General features: G+C 35.1%; 1 protein-coding gene and 1 pseudogene across 1 annotated transcript; both read left to right on the forward strand.

Moving 5' to 3' along the window:
- The first annotated feature begins 3441 nt into the window (after positions 1-3441).
- LOC145686778 (uncharacterized) lies at positions 3442-12431 on the forward strand. Its single transcript, XM_081760436.1, has 2 exons — positions 3442-4925; positions 9449-12431. The coding sequence occupies exon 2, from the start codon at positions 9451-9453 to the stop codon at positions 11434-11436; it is 1986 nt and encodes a 661-aa protein (XP_081616562.1). The 5' UTR covers positions 3442-4925; positions 9449-9450; the 3' UTR covers positions 11437-12431.
- A 3125-nt stretch (positions 12432-15556) lies between these two features.
- On the forward strand, positions 15557-16151 carry LOC145684952 (uncharacterized; annotated as a pseudogene).
- The last annotated feature ends 878 nt before the right edge of the window (positions 16152-17029 follow it).

Below are 17029 nucleotides of genomic sequence, written 5' to 3' on the forward strand. Positions count from 1 at the left end.
ATCTATTTGATCACATAATTACTGTAAAATTAGCGGTATTTTAATTTCGCCGGGATGAAGACTTTTAAGTATTTTCTTCGTAATACGAAGAGATTTTTATACAACGTGAGATATTTCGGTGTTTGTAGGACCACCCCAGTTAGTTAAACGCGGAAACTGGGACAACGCTTCGCCTGTCCGTCCTCAAACTGGACTGTTCGGTTTTACACAACTATTTTTGGTGAGCGTGTTTTGCAGCTGCCTTGAAAAGAACAAAACTTGACTTTCTGGACATAATTACGAAAACCTTTTAAGAAGAGAAGAAAGATACTTTTTTGAAATTCCTCCCAAACAGCAGTAATTGTTGTTCCTGTGTGAGATATTTGCAGAACCAAAGCGGTTACCTTTTCTGAAAGCTTTGGTGGGCGGGAACGGTCTGTCGGCATCTCGGCTCAGGCGCCTTGATAACTATCTGTGAAGGGGCCGGGCAGCTCCTTCTTTTAGCAGTTTTTAAAAGAATAGCTAGCTCTTTTTCTCTTTAATAAAAAAAAAAGTATAACTGAGCATACACTATAGACTTGTAGATAATATCTCTGTGGAATTGTTAGCTAGATGAGTGGTTACGACGTTGCCATATTTATTTCTTCTTTAATGACCCTCATGCTGCTATTGGAACGTAATTCTGAAAATTTTCAAGGAAACGAAAAGGCATGTCAAATAAAAGTATCTCTTGGTACGTATTTGCAAGCTTTTTGATATAATCATGTAATTAGCATTACAAGACTTCCTCTTCCACAGAACCCAAAAATGTTTCAGGTTTTATGTTCTTTCTTTGTGAGGGTACATTGAGTCAGTGGTAGAGTGCTTGCGTCTGGTGCTTGAGGTCCGTGGTTCGATCCCCTACCAAGGAACTTTGTGGTGGACAATATGTCCGTGGTTTTTCTCGGGGTATTCTCCTGTCCTCCCACATTATTATTCCACCAATTTTACCATCATCATTCACATCCCTTAGAATAACAGACAGAGGTGTTAAAGATTTGACGATTCGCTATAGGGGAAGGGTGGGTAAAGCGGCCACCCTAAGGAATTTTAATATTTTTCAGCCCTATGGAAACATGCTAGCAAGTAAGTAAGGGTTTTGTATTGTACTTCCGTCCTTAAGTTTTAAGATATATTTAAATGAACTTGTTTTGAAAAAGTTTTACGGAATAATTATAGATAATAGAGATGCGCACGAGACAAGATTTGTGTCTGTCTCGTCTCGAAAATGTGCTGTAAAAGTGATGTCTCGACTCGAAAAATGTATATTTTTCTATTGGAAGAACCGTGTCTCGACTCGAATTTTGTCAGGAAAATCCTGTCTCGACTCGTCTCGTGCGCATACCTAATAGATAATTTCAAGTCATACAAAATGTCCACTTTACCCGACCTAGTGGGACAAAGTGGATATGCTTCACCACAATGTTTGTTGCTTATGGGATGTCATTCGTTGCGCCATGATATGGTGTGAGAATTTAAGGATTATAATTGATTTGTTAATTTAGTTAGTTAAAGTGCATGTTTATATCGAATAGATATCTATTAAGAGTCCACCTAATCTGAAACACTGGCGGAAATTGTTATGATAGTAGATTGATTACCTGTAGTTGTAAGAAAGTTAGCTAATACTGAATACAGAGAATTCAAATAGAAGCTATCAAAAGCAAACTTTTCAAAATAGTCAAGCGAATTTATTTGTTAACAGAACAACATAGCTTAATCACTTCTATATTATTTCAATCAAGAATACAGGGTGGCCCAAAAGTAGGTATACACCTTTGCATTGATCAAGTATAACATTCTTGTGTATGGGTTTATTTGCTTCGGCTCTTCCGCGCTTAAGATGTAACTAAAAACATATTAAGTACAAATAATAAAGAAACCAAGTCTACCTGATGGATAACAAAAAGAAATAATATAAAATGCAGTACCATACTGCATACCTACTTTTGGGCCACCCTGTATAAACCTAAGTCTATATGAGAGTACCTAGCATTGAAAGTATATAATAGGTGAACCGCTGTTTAAATATTAAAATATTAAGTCCAATTTATTAGATAATTTAGCAATATTTGGATCGGCTGTAAGCGTCGGGCAAAGTGGCTTGGCTACAGGCACAGTGAGATGGCCACTTTGCCCGCCTCTGCTTCGGACCAATTTACCCGATTGCACGCCATATTCTATATTTCTTTTTTCGCTCTGAACAACAAAACTTCAACGCTACCAAGTAATAGAAGAATCATTAAGAAGCATTACTCTTGATAATAAAAATATTATATAGTCTTCAAGTTCTATATAGTTGGGAGAAAATCATGGTTAAGGTTATTTTTAACGTCCAAATATTTTATGTCTAAAACGGTAGATGGCGCCACCGTTACCAATGTTAACATATACAACTAATAAAATTAAAACCATCAAAAATAAAATAAATAATTAAAAAATTAAGCAAAAACAGATATAATCTGGTTAATGGACGTTACAAAATCTAGGGAATGGTACGTGCCGATTTCACATATTGTTGTTAGTTTCATTGTTAGAGGCCACCATTGTTAAGTAAACAATCAACTTTATCTGCCGTACTTTCTACCAGAAACTGACCAAACTTTGCACACCCATTTCAGATTGAAATATCTAGGGAACGGTATGTGTCGATTCGACATATTGTTGCTAGTTTCACTAATACTTACCCTTAGACCAACAATAGATGAAAACACTTTTTCATAGAATAATAACAACAATTGCGTCTGGCGTCTTTGTCGTCTAGAACTACAATGGCAACTAGCGCCACTGATTGGGCCTACTTGCGATAGGGTCAGGCATATACAGGCGAGAAAAGTGCCGATGATCACTTTACCCACCCTGGCCACTTTATACTCTCTTCCCCTTTATAGTAAATAAGTGTTAATATTGTTGCAATGTTTAATCTGCAATGGAAATACAATACGCCCAGCTGTAAGCGTAGAGTTTAGTTTAGTTTAATTCATTGAAATATAACACAACAGACACAGGCCTAATTACAGTGTTACATAGTATATACATTACCCAGATTACATGGATTAATAGAACTATTGGTAATAATTACATTCGACTTACAGAATTATTAGACTTCTTAAAACTATTTATGTCCACTGCCAGTACGTCAAAGTTGAAATTTTCTTTAACTAACTTGTTGTAGGTTGCATTAACTCTCCATATAAGAGATCTGCTTAAGACTCTCCATATAGAAGTTACCATGAAACGGATTCTAGAGAGAGAAAGAGAGAGAGAAAAGACATTTCATATTTCACTACAAAATTTATAATTCCGATTACGGAAATGTTAATTTTTTTTTTCACGCTTACAGCTGGATGCGTTCTATTTCCTTGGAAATTTAACAATGCAATATGTAATATATGGCTGTACCAGGAGTATATTTTTATTTTTTTCTTTTAATATTGTATATTTTAGTTTCTGATATAATTGCAAGTATATTTTTCCTTTTCATTTAAGTGATTCTAAAAGAATGAACTTTTGGTTTTAAACTGATAAGACTTAAAGATGAAATCATTGCTTGAGGTTGACTTCGAACTAAACTGCTATAGATAATCTTTCAGCTATCCACGTTGTATTTGCTTTTTGTAGATAATTCTCTAGTTGCCGTTTTTGTTTACTTAAGGCACATGATCATGACTTCTTGAGTTAACATCGATAATTTGTCAGCTTCAAAGTTTTGTTTTTCTGTTCTGTTAACTATCTTATGTACTCAAAGTCAATACTGGGTTCCAGAAGTATTATTAATGTATGAACAAATGGATGACTATGACTATGTGTACGTGATGTTTTGAAGTTCAATGATAAGACACTCACATGAGAGATTAAATGTTTCCTTTTTGAAATCTCTTAACACCAAAAGGCGAGAACAACAAGATTAATGTTAAATATATAAACTGTGAAAATTCACAGATAGATTATTCAGTGTTAAAATCATAGACGCGTAACTACCGCGAGAATTCATCCGAAGAAGACTCTTTTTCTCATCCACCCAGAGCATATACTTATATTTTAAGAACTACGGTTCTTACTGGCTGGCTGCTTAGTCTTAATTCTTTCGATTAATTCAACTAGAAATTTAACTCTTCGTCCTGAAGTCTTTTGGAAACTCTAAATCTTAACATACTTCAAAACATCACTTCAAGATATAATTTTTCAATATATATATATATCATTATTTTATTCTATGAAATCTTGGATTAGTGAATCTTGTAATTAATACTTTTATTTTTTTTCAACAATAAATACGGCTTTCTCTATCTGGGATTTGCCGCGAAAAGATCCTACGTACTTTCTTTAAATCCTTCAAGAACCTACGGTTCTACTACAGATAAATTGGTGGCAGCGGTGGGATTCGCGGAGCCGTAACACATCGACCTGAGTTCGATCTCAAACTAACCTATTATACCAGGAAACTTCAAAAATTTTTGGCGGAACTGAGAGTAGTAAATCTCAGTCTCTGCAATTTTTATATTGAAATTGAGTCTTTCTTCAAAAGAAAAAGAAAACTACGGGTTTTCATTATATATATGCATCTGGGTGGCTATGTAAGCCAGGACGAAGAAAAATAGCAGCCAACATTTTAACAAATTTTCGAAGTGTGAAGTTTCAATTTCCTTACTACGGAGTGCCAGGTTGCAGGCGCAACCTGAGGGACAGCAAGAACCGAATCCTGCCAAGCAGAGACATTTTGTGAACACCCCATGTAACAGTTTGTTGCCAGTATACAAGAAGACAATCAAGACCCCGGTTTTGCAGCGGAGAGAACTAACAAAGGGTACCCAGGACAACTAGATTTCATCTCTCAGCGGAGACCAGCATCTGTTTCAGCACGCTTAGCGGCAATCTACCCAGGACTTACAGTTCCACAACAAACAGTGAGTACAAAACAATTTCTTAGGTTTCTTGTGAGATTCAGTTGGAAGAATTCAAGTGTGAATAACTGTTTTTTCCGTGGCCAGAAATACAAGTTATTAAGAGTAGGACAAAAGAATATTAATACGCGTTCTTTACGAAGAAGGAAACCCACTTCAGTACACGCGCTTTTGTACGTTCTTCGATAGAAGGGAGTGTCCGAAAGGATTATAAGGTTATCTTAAGCTAAATAATACTTTTGTCTGTAGGATTAGTAAGGTAAATTGATAACTACATAAACTTCTGTAAAACATGGCACATTCGCAAACAAACAGTAACGCCGATTCTGAAACAGATTATTGTTCCATTTCGGAAGCATTAAAGTTAATACATAACCCATTCAATGGAGACAAACGTGCTCTTCCTGAGTTTATAGATAACTGCGATGCAGCTTTTTCTCTAGTTCAACCGTCCCAACGTAGCAAGTTATTGAAATTTGTGAAAGCACGTATTATTGGTGACGCAAAGTCAAAGTTGTTAGTTAGAAGTGCCACTGGAACTTGGGCCGAAGTAAAAGAAGTCTTACAAGAAAATTATTCGATTAGGAGAACTATCGATTTTTACGCTTGTTCATTGTTTAGTGCCAGGCAGAACAAAACCGAGAGTATCGCAGATTGGGGTTCGCGCATCGATTCCCTGCAGAGTCAATTAAAAGAAGCAGCGGTAAGAATATTACATCAAAACCATGTTCCAGGAGCCGTAGAGCTAATTCAGCATTTAGCTAAAGCATCTTTCATACAAGGTCTTTCAGACGACAAAATTCAAATGATAGCTCGCAGTAAAGACAGTGAAACTTTGAATTTTGGTGGGGCTGTAGAAATTTGTTTGGAACAAGAATCTAACCAATTGTCTAATAAGGATAGAACTGAGAAAGGGAAGAACTCACAATCCCAAGGTAATAGGAAATTTAAGAAAAACATTTCTTGTTATTTTTGCAAAAAGCCTGGGCACATTGAGGCCAATTGTAGACTAAAACATAGTAAAGGCACACAAAACAAAAATGTGCGGTATAGTGCTAACCAAAGTTTAGAGGGATCCCATATGTGTTGCCATGCACAGGAGATGCATGAAGACTCTACTAGTAAGTACGAGTATTGTTGTTCCGGCCACAGCTGTGGGTCGAAGTGTCTTTCTGAAGGAAGACAGGGACAAGGTACAGAGAAAAGTATGAATCAAAATAAGTGTATCAAAATGAATGCGGGAAACGGTCGACGGGAGTAAATCAGCAGTCTGTTTACTTTCCTCCTCTGAAAAAGGGCTGTAAAGAAAAACCTCCAGGTAGTCTTGAAGTACAAATAAAAGAATTAGGACCAACTACTAAACATTTTTTGATAGATACAGGATCAGACATTACATGCATTCATAAAGACATTCTGTCTCCTGAATTAGTGAATAAAATTGATCATAGTAAAGTTACGAAAATCAAGGGTATATCAGGTTCCCCTTTATTTTCATGTGGTTCTTTAACTTTAAATTTAGAAATTGATAAGAAATCTATTCCGGCTTTATTCCATGTAGTAGACAAATTATTACCTAGCTCCTATTCAGGAATAATAGGTAGAGATTTCTTAGAGAAACATGAATGCATCATATCATTTGAAACAAGTAGTACGAAATATACTATTCCAGGACGCTGTCAACTATTAGTAGAAATTCCAGCAAAGAATAATGGCGTAGGGATAGTTTCAAAACAATCCTTAGGAGAAGGGATTTTTCTTGCGGAGAGCCTCACTGTAGCCAAAGATAATAAATGCATTAGTTGTGTAATGAATATAAATGACGAAGAAAAGGTTATTGAAGTTGCTCCAGTCGAATTAGAAGAATTTGTGGAAGTCGACGAAACTTTAGTTGCTCACATAAAACAGGATAAAAACAATAGTAACAATAGTAGTATTAGTGAAAGATTAGAACTACTAAAATCTCTTGTCAGACTAGAACATTTAGATTCAAAAGAGAAAGAAATAATTTGGCAGCTCTGTATAGACTATAATGATATATTTTATCTCCCTGGAGATAAACTTACTGCAACAGCAGCTATTGAACACTCTATTTCTTTCAAACCAGAATTTCAAGGTAGTATCGTAAACCAAAAGAATTACCGATTGCCAGAAATTTATCGCGAAGAGGTCAACAAACAAGTAGAACAAATGTTAGAAAATGAAATCATTACCCCTTCTACGAGTCCTTTCAATTCTCCCATGTTAGTTATTCCAAAAAAGATGGATGCTTCCGGGAAAAAGAAATATCGTGTGGTAATTGATTTTCGAAATTTAAATAATCTGACTATTGGGTATTGTTTTCCGCTCCCAAACATTGTAGACATTTTGGACCGTTTAGGAAAAGCCAAACACTTCAGCACTTTAGACCTTGCGTCTGGTTATAATCAGGTGTTAGTTAAGGAAGAAGACAGACCGAAAACTGCCTTTTCAACAGACAAAGGTCATTTTCATTATCTTAGAATGCCTTTTGGGCTAAAAAACGCGCCATCGTCATTTCAATATTTGATGAATACAGTTTTATCAGGATTACAAGGTACTTCATGTTTCATTTTTTTGGATGATTGCGTAATATATTCTGACACGCTAGAAAAACATGAAAAACAACTCCGAGAGATTTTTCAAAGATTTAGAGAAAATAATTTGCAATTACAACCAGACAAATCAGAATTCTTTAGACCAGAAGTAGTTTATTTAGGCCATGTCATTACAGCTGACGGAGTGAAACCAGATCCCCGGCTTATCTCAAAAGTCATGGAATTTCCAGTTCCCAAGGATAAGAAACAAGTAAAAGGATTTTTAGGCTTGACAGGATACTATAGAAGACATATTCCCGATTACGCTAAAATCGCATATTCTCTAACCTCTCTCCTAAAACAAGACGCAGAATTTCAATGGTCTGCTAATCACCAACTTGCTTTTGAAACTTTAAAAGAAAAATTAACTCAAGCTCCTGTTTTAGAATACCCAGATTTTTCAAAACCGTTCATAGTAACCACAGATGCTAGCCTCAACGCCATTGGAGCTATTTTAAGTCAAGGTGAAATAGGAAAAGATAAACCTATTGCTTACTCAAGCAGAAAATTGAATCAAGCGGAAACTCGGTACAGTGCAACTGAAAAGGAATTACTTGCGATTATTTGGGCTTCCAAAATTTACAAACCTTACATTCTAGGCAGAAAAGTAACATTTGTCACGGATTGTAAACCACTTACTTGGGTTTTTTCGGTAAAGGATCCCACCTCTAGATTAATTAGATGGAGAATTCAATTAGAAGAGCTAGATTATGAAATCGTGTACAAACAAGGGAAAAGGAATACAAATGCAGATGCTCTAAGTAGAATGTATGCATTAGAAGCAGATGTAACAGATAGAAACCTTTTAGACGAAGATACCAAAAGACACATATTAAAAGAATTTCACGAAATTGCAATAGGAGGCCATCAAGGTGTTTGTCGTACGTACGAAAAAGTAAAAGAATACATGAAATTAAATGATTTAGAAATATCTCTTTGGCCAAAGTTAAGAGAAGACATAGAACAATTCATTCGGGTCTGTGATAGTTGTCAACGAAACAAAATTTGTTCCAAGGTAAAAATGCCTCTCGAAATTACAACTACACCTAGTACCACTTTAGAAAAGGTATGTTTAGACGTTGTAGGGCCCCTAACAACAACAGACAAAGGTAACAAGTATTTGTTAACAGTCCAAGAAGAACTTTCGAAATATACATTTGCAGTCCCTCTACCCCAACAAGATGCCGATACAATAGCCAGAGCTTTCGTAGAAAATATAGTTTTAAAATACGGTATTCCACAGATAATTCTTACAGACCAAGGGAGTAATTTCATGTCAGATATCATGAAAAGAGTATGTAAAATTTTGCAAATTGAAAAGATAAATACCTCTAGCTATCACCCACAATCAAACGGTAGTCTAGAACGTTTTCATCGTTCACTGAAAGAATTTTTACGACACTTTGTGTCTGAAAATCAAAGAGATTGGGACACCTATATTCCTTATGCTCTTTTTGTATATAACACAACTCCTCACACAAGTACAAATTTTCAACCTCATGAGTTGTTGTTTGGTAAGAAAGCTAATATTCCAGGCATTCTCCAAAAGAAACCCCTTGAACCTTTGTATAACTACGACGACTATGTCAAAGAGTTAAAGCAGAAACTGCAAGAAATTCATCAACTAGCCAAATTAAAGTTGCAGATATCCAAGGAAAAGAACAAAGAATATTATGATCAAGATAGCAATGAATTTCTTTTCAAACCTGGTGATGAAGTTTTACTTTTTGATGAATCCGTACGTCGTGGACGTTCGAAGAAACTAACTTCTTATTGGGTAGGTCCCTATACAGTCATTAACACAAAAGGTGTAAATTGTCAGATTAAAAGAGGAGGAAAGGTAACAACTGTGCATGCGAATAGACTAAAACTATACTATTGAGAAATTCTAATATCATAACATACCTCTTTCAGGTATGGTTCGTTTACTCTTTCTGCTTTTGGCTATTTCTCTCCCGTTGGGATTTGCTTTCCTTGGCGTTGAAGTGGAAAAATTCCATGATTCACCTGGACTATATTATAATAATTTGGGTTTCACACAAATATACAATGTAGAATGGCGACTGGTTGTGTTTGTGAATCTGTCTATGTTAGATTTTAATTATAATGTAATTAATAAGTATTTTTCTGTCACAAAACACATATGTAATTTAAATATGGTACAAGCCAACAAAACAAGTTGTGATAACATAAATGGGAATCAAATTCTTCAAAAACTACAAGGAATTCAAGAGTTACGTAAAATCATAGATCAAACTACAAAAGTCACAAGTAACTCTTATAGAAATAAACGAGGAATATTCAATTTTGTAGGTGAAATTTCAAAGGTACTATTTGGGACTTTGGATAGTCATGATGCTGATTATTACACACAGCAGATTCATAAATTAGTAACTGATCAGAAAGATTTTCTGAAGCTGAGCAAAGAACAAATGGTAGTGGTCAAATCGACATTACATTCAATTAATAATACTTTATATGCTGTAGAAAATAATGAAGAGTTATTAAGTAAAAATATAGAACTATTAAAAAATGAGTTGAATAAACGTGCTTCTCAGTTAAATAAAGAATTTCTAAATTTAAAACTAAAGGTAGCCTTAAATGATCACATTCAAAAATTAGATCAATTGTGTAGAGATCTGAAAGCACAGTATGATATAGTCCTACGAGCTATCCTAAATGCTCAACATGGAATACTACAACCACACATAATAACCCCATTTCAGATACTTCAACATTTTAAAATTAGTCAAGTTGATTTAAATAATGGTGTGTCATTACCCATTCCCCTTAGCGTTTCATATGGGTATTTACTTTTGAAACTTCTTTCTTTAGATGTCTTTATTAATGATGGTATATTAGGTTATGTCATTCGATTACCCCTCACGGAAAATATGAAATATTTCACTTATAAGGTAATGCCATTTCCGTTTAAAGTAGACGAAACTGATAAATACATTTTTATTCAGCCAGAAAAGGAAATGTTACTTATGGATAACACGAAACAACACTATTTTAAAATAAGTGAAATAGAGTTTCAAAATTGTAAATTTTTAAGAGATGATTGGTTCATTTGTAAACAAAACTTCCCTATTCTTTCGACACATTTGCATGAAGATTGTGAAGCTAAACTGCTTCAATATGTTCGAAATATACCTAATGATTGCAATCAAAGAATTGTGCAGTTAACAGAACTAATGCTAGTTCCAATAGGTAATAATAATTGGTTGTATATCGCTCCAGAATATAAAAAACTAACAATTGTTTGTAAATCACAAGAACCTTATGATGTGAATTTGAAAGGATCTGGCAAAATTCACTTAGGCAATGGTTGTAAAGCATATGGTATTCGTACTTTAATCCAGTCCCAAAGTATTCTGTCAGTTAATGTTTCCCACAAAGATGTAATTCCTCAATTTAACCTCTCTTTAGATTGTTGTGAAGTATTGGGTGAGAAAGTTCCATTTTCAGATATAACCATAGATTTACCTTTGAAACATGTAATTAATACTGTCCAAGACTTGAAATATGCAAGTCACAAGGTTGATGAAATTCAACAGCAAATATCTGAAGAAGAATGGAAACTTAATCATACTAATACTGTATCAAATTTATCTATTATTGCGTATGTCTGTGCTGCAATAGTTATTATTATTGTAATTTGTTGTTGCTGTAAAAGATGCGGATGTTTGAAGTTATTTTACAAATGGTACAAAGATGATGCATGTTGCAGACAGATATGTTTTAAGCCAACTATTGTAAATAAGATTCAACAACGAGACGATGTTGCTGATAAGGTGGTTATAATGAGTAAAATAGCAAATTCATTGGAAGTAACTGAATCAGAAGAAATTCCTCTCACGAACAGAAAAGTACCAAGTCCTAGAAACAAAATTAGATAAGCAGAGAGTAACTTAAAACAAAATTTTACGATATAAAATTTTGTTTTCGATAAGGGGGGAAGTGTAATATATGGCTGTACCAGGAGTATATTTTTATTTTTTTTCTTTTAATATTGTATATTTTAGTTTCTGATATAATTGCAAGTATATTTTTCCTTTTCATTTAAGTGATTCTAAAAGAATGAACTTTTGGTTTTAAACTGATAAGACTTAAAGATGAAATCATTGCTTGAGGTTGACTTCGAACTAAACTGCTATAGATAATCTTTCAGCTATCCACGTTGTATTTGCTTTTTGTAGATAATTCTCTAGTTGCCGTTTTTGTTTACTTAAGGCACATGATCATGACTTCTTGAGTTAACATCGATAATTTGTCAGCTTCAAAGTTTTGTTTTTCTGTTCTGTTAACTATCTTATGTACTCAAAGTCAATACTGGGTTCCAGAAGTATTATTAATGTATGAACAAATGGATGACTATGACTATGTGTACGTGATGTTTTGAAGTTCAATGATAAGACACTCACATGAGAGATTAAATGTTTCCTTTTTGAAATCTCTTAACACCAAAAGGCGAGAACAACAAGATTAATGTTAAATATATAAACTGTGAAAATTCACAGATAGATTATTCAGTGTTAAAATCATAGACGCGTAACTACCGCGAGAATTCATCCGAAGAAGACTCTTTTTCTCATCCACCCAGAGCATATACTTATATTTTAAGAACTACGGTTCTTACTGGCTGGCTGCTTAGTCTTAATTCTTTCGATTAATTCAACTAGAAATTTAACTCTTCGTCCTGAAGTCTTTTGGAAACTCTAAATCTTAACATACTTCAAAACATCACTTCAAGATATAATTTTTCAATATATATATATCATTATTTTATTCTATGAAATCTTGGATTAGTGAATCTTGTAATTAATACTTTTATTTTTTTTCAACAATAAATACGGCTTTCTCTATCTGGGATTTGCCGCGAAAAGATCCTACGTACTTTCTTTAAATCCTTCAAGAACCTACGGTTCTACTACAAATAACATTATTAACAATCATTTAGAAATATTATGCATTATGAGTTTTGCATTACGATTCATTATTATACGAAACTTGGAAGTTAAAGCACTTTTCTGAGTACTTTCCAGAAATACATTTTCTCTATTTTTCTGGAAATCCACCTGGACATTTTTTTTTAAAGGACCTACATGTCTGGGTAAAAGATTAAGTCTGGGAACCCTAAGTGCTAAGGAAAGAAATTATATATTGATAGTAAGATCCTGATGGCCACTATGTGTGATCTTCGGAACTGTCCGAACAGTTATTTCCTCTTACTAGTGTGTTAATGTATAGTGCGTTCACTTAACAGAAGTGTAGTTCGGCAAATTACTTTCAAGTTCCTATGCTGATTTTTACAACAGGAGGATCTCTCTCTCCCTTGAAAGCTCTTTTGACCGCATTTGCAGGGTTGCAACGTCTTAACACCCACTGTGTCTGTTCTTTCTTCCCAATAGTATGCCTAATATGAAACAGACATCAGGCAATGTAAGAAAAGGAAGCTGGTCTTCAGAACAGGGAATCGAGCACTAAAATAAATGACAGTTATTTGAAACTGTGGCAACGAAGACTCCAGGTGAAGTTGACAAGCCACTATCAATTTTTTTGAAATGAGGGTTTTAGTTGGCCATTTAGTTTAGGGATGGCCACATTTTTTCGAAAAATAGTTTTTCGAAAAATGTCTTTTTCGAAAACGAAAAACGAAAAATTTTTCGAAAAACTAAAAATGAAAATTTTTTGAAAAACGAAAAACGTTTTTTTCGAAAAACCAAAACGAAAAATTTTTTGAAAAAGCGAAAAACGAAAAATTTTTCGAAAAAGCGAAAAACCAAAAAAACGAAAAATGAAATTTCCGAAAATCGAAAAACAGATTTTTCGAAAAAGGCCATCCCTAATGTAGTTATCCGGGGTGTTTCCCGCAGATTCCTTGAACAATGACTTATTTATATCACGATTTACTACACGTAGAAAGTGTCATTTTTATATACCAATTGCACTTCGGTTCAAGAAACGAACTATACGTCCAAAGATGTTTCCGTATTTTTGCTCCCCTTTTAACAGTGGTGAATGACTTACCCATATGCTTTAAGAGGCCACTTTCCCTTTTCCTCTTTCTTTTACTTTAGAAGCAAGTGCTAGGAGAATAAATTGTTAGAATAAGCGAATGATAAGGTTTCAAAGAATATAACTTAATATCAGAATACTAGTATTTGAAAGTGGAACTATTCAAATTTTAACACTACTTGTAAAACGAATAAATAAATAAATAAATAAATAAATAAATAAATAAAAACTGAGACAGAGGAGATTGTTAAGTAACGTGAGTGTACCAAGATAAAAATCTACACTTCATAAACACTTTACATTTTATAATGTAATAACATTATATTACATGTTTTCTACATTCGTAAACACCAATACGCATTTTTTTATTTATAAACAAACCTACTTGCTCTCTTAGTACAACTACTATAAGCAAGCAGAAGACAGACATTCTTGTCATCATTAGGTCATGTAACAGAAGAGGAACACTAGCGCCACCATTATGCAGAAAAGGGTAAAAAAACACCATGGAAAGCCTTCATTGACATCAGATTCGACTGGTCATGTCTGCTGTCTTAGCTTCCCTGGAGCCTTCAAAGTTCTAACCTAACCCAAGTTTCTTGGCTTGTCTGGAGCTCTGAGGTCTCCTGGGCACTAAGCTTGTCTGGAATTCTGTGGGAACTCAACCGCTCTCTTAGCTTGCCTGGAGTTCTGTGATTTCCTTACCTGATTAGCTTGACTGAAGCTCTGAGAGACCTCAGCATTTCTTTGTTTGCCTGGAGTACTGAGAATTCCTAAACCACTGCCATTTACCTTGACTGGAGCACTGTAGTATTCTTCCCTTGGCTGGGCCTTGGGATACCTATTTACCCAAACTACATACAGAACTTTGTATTGGTCTTCGGACCACACTTATAGTGACTTTGTGTGTTATACTTGTATATAACAAAAGTTATGGTAGAAAACCGAATCCCGTTTTCTCCTGGTCACTAAGCTTGTCTGGAGCTCTGTGGGAACTCAACCGCTTTCTTAGCTTGCCTGGAGCTCTGAGAAACCTCAGCATTTCTTTGCTTGTCTGGAGTACTGAGAATTCCTGAACCACTGCCACTTAGCTTGACTGGAGCACTGTGGTATTCTTCCCTTGGCTGGCTGGGCCTTGGGATACCTATTTACCCAAACTACATACAGAACTTTGTATTGGTCTTCGGACCACACTTATAGTGACTTTGTGTGTTATACTTGTATATAACAAAATGTTATGGTAGAAAACCGAATCGCGTGTGCTAAATTAATTACTTACTACCTTATCAACGTAATTTCACAGTAAACAAAAAAGTAACGTTTTAAAATCGAAAACACGAATGAATAATTCATGCACAAGAAATGTATTTTAAGTTCATTGCGCGTATTAAAAGAGAAAATGAAACATCACAAACGAGAGGTGATACGTTAGAAATGCGGTCAAAGAACAAGGGAGAGGAATATTTTTTTTCTTCCCGCCTCATTTGCATTTAGCAAACGAACAAAAATAGCGAAGAATTCTTTTCATTTAGAATTCTGCTCCTGAGCTTAATTACTTCCTAAGCCATTATCTTTCTCACCTGTTTCTTTACAGAACTAACCGAGGAGGAGAGGAGAAGAGGTGAAGAAGAAGAAGAAGGCGATATAATTTCCACGGTGAGATCTTCCTTTTTAGAAGGTATTACATGGATACCAATTATCAGTTTAAACCCCAACTCAAAATGAAGTCTGTTTATAGCGGTACATGAATATTTAAATTCACTTGACTCGAGCTGTCCAGTCTCCTGAGGTTCATTTTCGCCAATGAGGTATGAATAATAAAAAAAATGTTATCTCACTGCAACTTAAAGAAACATTTTAATCAGAAAAGGAGTCTCGAGTACCTGCAGAGTTTACTACAGTTATTTATGGTGTATGTGGAGTTCAGAGCTGTCGAAACAAGCATCCACGATGTCATAGACTATTTTTATCCCGTAATATGAGGGAGGGGACCGGAAAGTAATGTTGTTTCTTCGCATGTCGATATTCGTTGGTCATTTAGCAGCTAATTGGGTACTTCAAAGTAGTGCCAAACACATTTGTCGGTTAGAGTGACTTGTTTACTCGCAAACAATATTTGTTTTTTGTAGTTGATGGTAAAATGGCCAGCCAAATACCAGAAGAAGTCCATATCTGGCATTGTATGCTGTTTGAGTTTCGCAAGGGTAGTAACGCAACAGTTGCTAACAAGAATATTTGTGCTGTGCTTCCAACTGCATTAGACGTTCGTAAATGCCAACGGAGGTTTGCGAGGTTCAAATCCGGTAATTTTGATCCTTGTGATTCATTTCGAACAGGAAGACGAGCAACTCTCGACAATGACATGTTAAGAGCGGAAGTGTAAGCAAATCCGTGTCAGACAATCGAGGAACCATCACACATTCTTATAACCAACCTTAGTCGACCATCCAAGAACATTTGCATCAGATTGGGAAGGTAAGCAGAGCAGGGGTTTGAGTCCCGCATAATATGCCTCAAGAGAACGCAGCTGAGCGCTCCAATACATATTACTTATTGCTTCATCGCCGCAATACAGTACCATTTTTTGATCGCTTGATCACTGGAGATGAAAAATGGGTTCTGTATGATAATCCAAAGCGCAAAAGGCAGTGGCTCTCTCTGAATGAATAGCAATGCAATAAGCTAAGCCATGTTTACACCTCAAGATGGTGCTTTTATGTGAGTATTCGCGGGGTCATTAATTTTAAAGTGCTGGAACCTGGACAAACTGTGAATGCAGGCCTTTACTGTGAACTATTTTATCGCGAACAGCAATCTTCTAATTGAAAAATGGCCAGCGATTGTCAACAGAAAGAGCCGCTATTCTGCAACACGATAATGCAAGACGAACTCTGGAAAAAGCTAATGACTTGGGGTGGAAAATATTGCCTCACCCACCATACACGCCCGATATTGCGCCCTCGGATTTTCATTTATTCTGATCACTACAATATTTTCTCAGTGGCGAAAACTTTGTAACTGTGGATGATGTCCAAAATGCCCTCACCAGATATTTTGATAAAAAAAATTAGTTTTATTGATCCAGCATTGAAAATTTGCACATTAGATGGCTAATGTCATAACGATAACGAGGGTGATTACATCATTGATTAAAAAGAAAAACTTGTTCACAATTTGTTGATAAATTACTCTCACAAAACGGTATTACTTTCCGGTCCCTCCATACTTCTACTTGGATTGAAAGTATTTCATGACTTACTGACTCATTTCTCGTGGACTAATTGAAAAAGGGACACCGAAAGTGACTAAATCTTTATTATAAAGTAAAAACACATCAGACTGTGAGTTATGGGTTGCATAAGATCTAGGCTAAAATATTTAGATATTTTTAATACTTATTATAAACTCAAGGCGACTCAGGTCTTTCAGTCACACTAATTGCCAGTAGTTCACAGGCAGGTTAATAGTTGTCAC

The sequence above is a fragment of the Thermobia domestica genome, chromosome 5 (assembly GCF_964235325.1).
Source record: "Thermobia domestica chromosome 5, izTheDome1.hap1.1, whole genome shotgun sequence".
NCBI classification, from domain to species: domain Eukaryota; kingdom Metazoa; phylum Arthropoda; class Insecta; order Zygentoma; family Lepismatidae; genus Thermobia; species Thermobia domestica.

Coding starts and splice junctions, on each gene's coding strand:
- LOC145686778 (XM_081760436.1), top strand. CDS start 9,451: ATGGTTCGTTTACTCTTTCTGCTTTTGGCTATTTCTCTCCCGTTGGGA.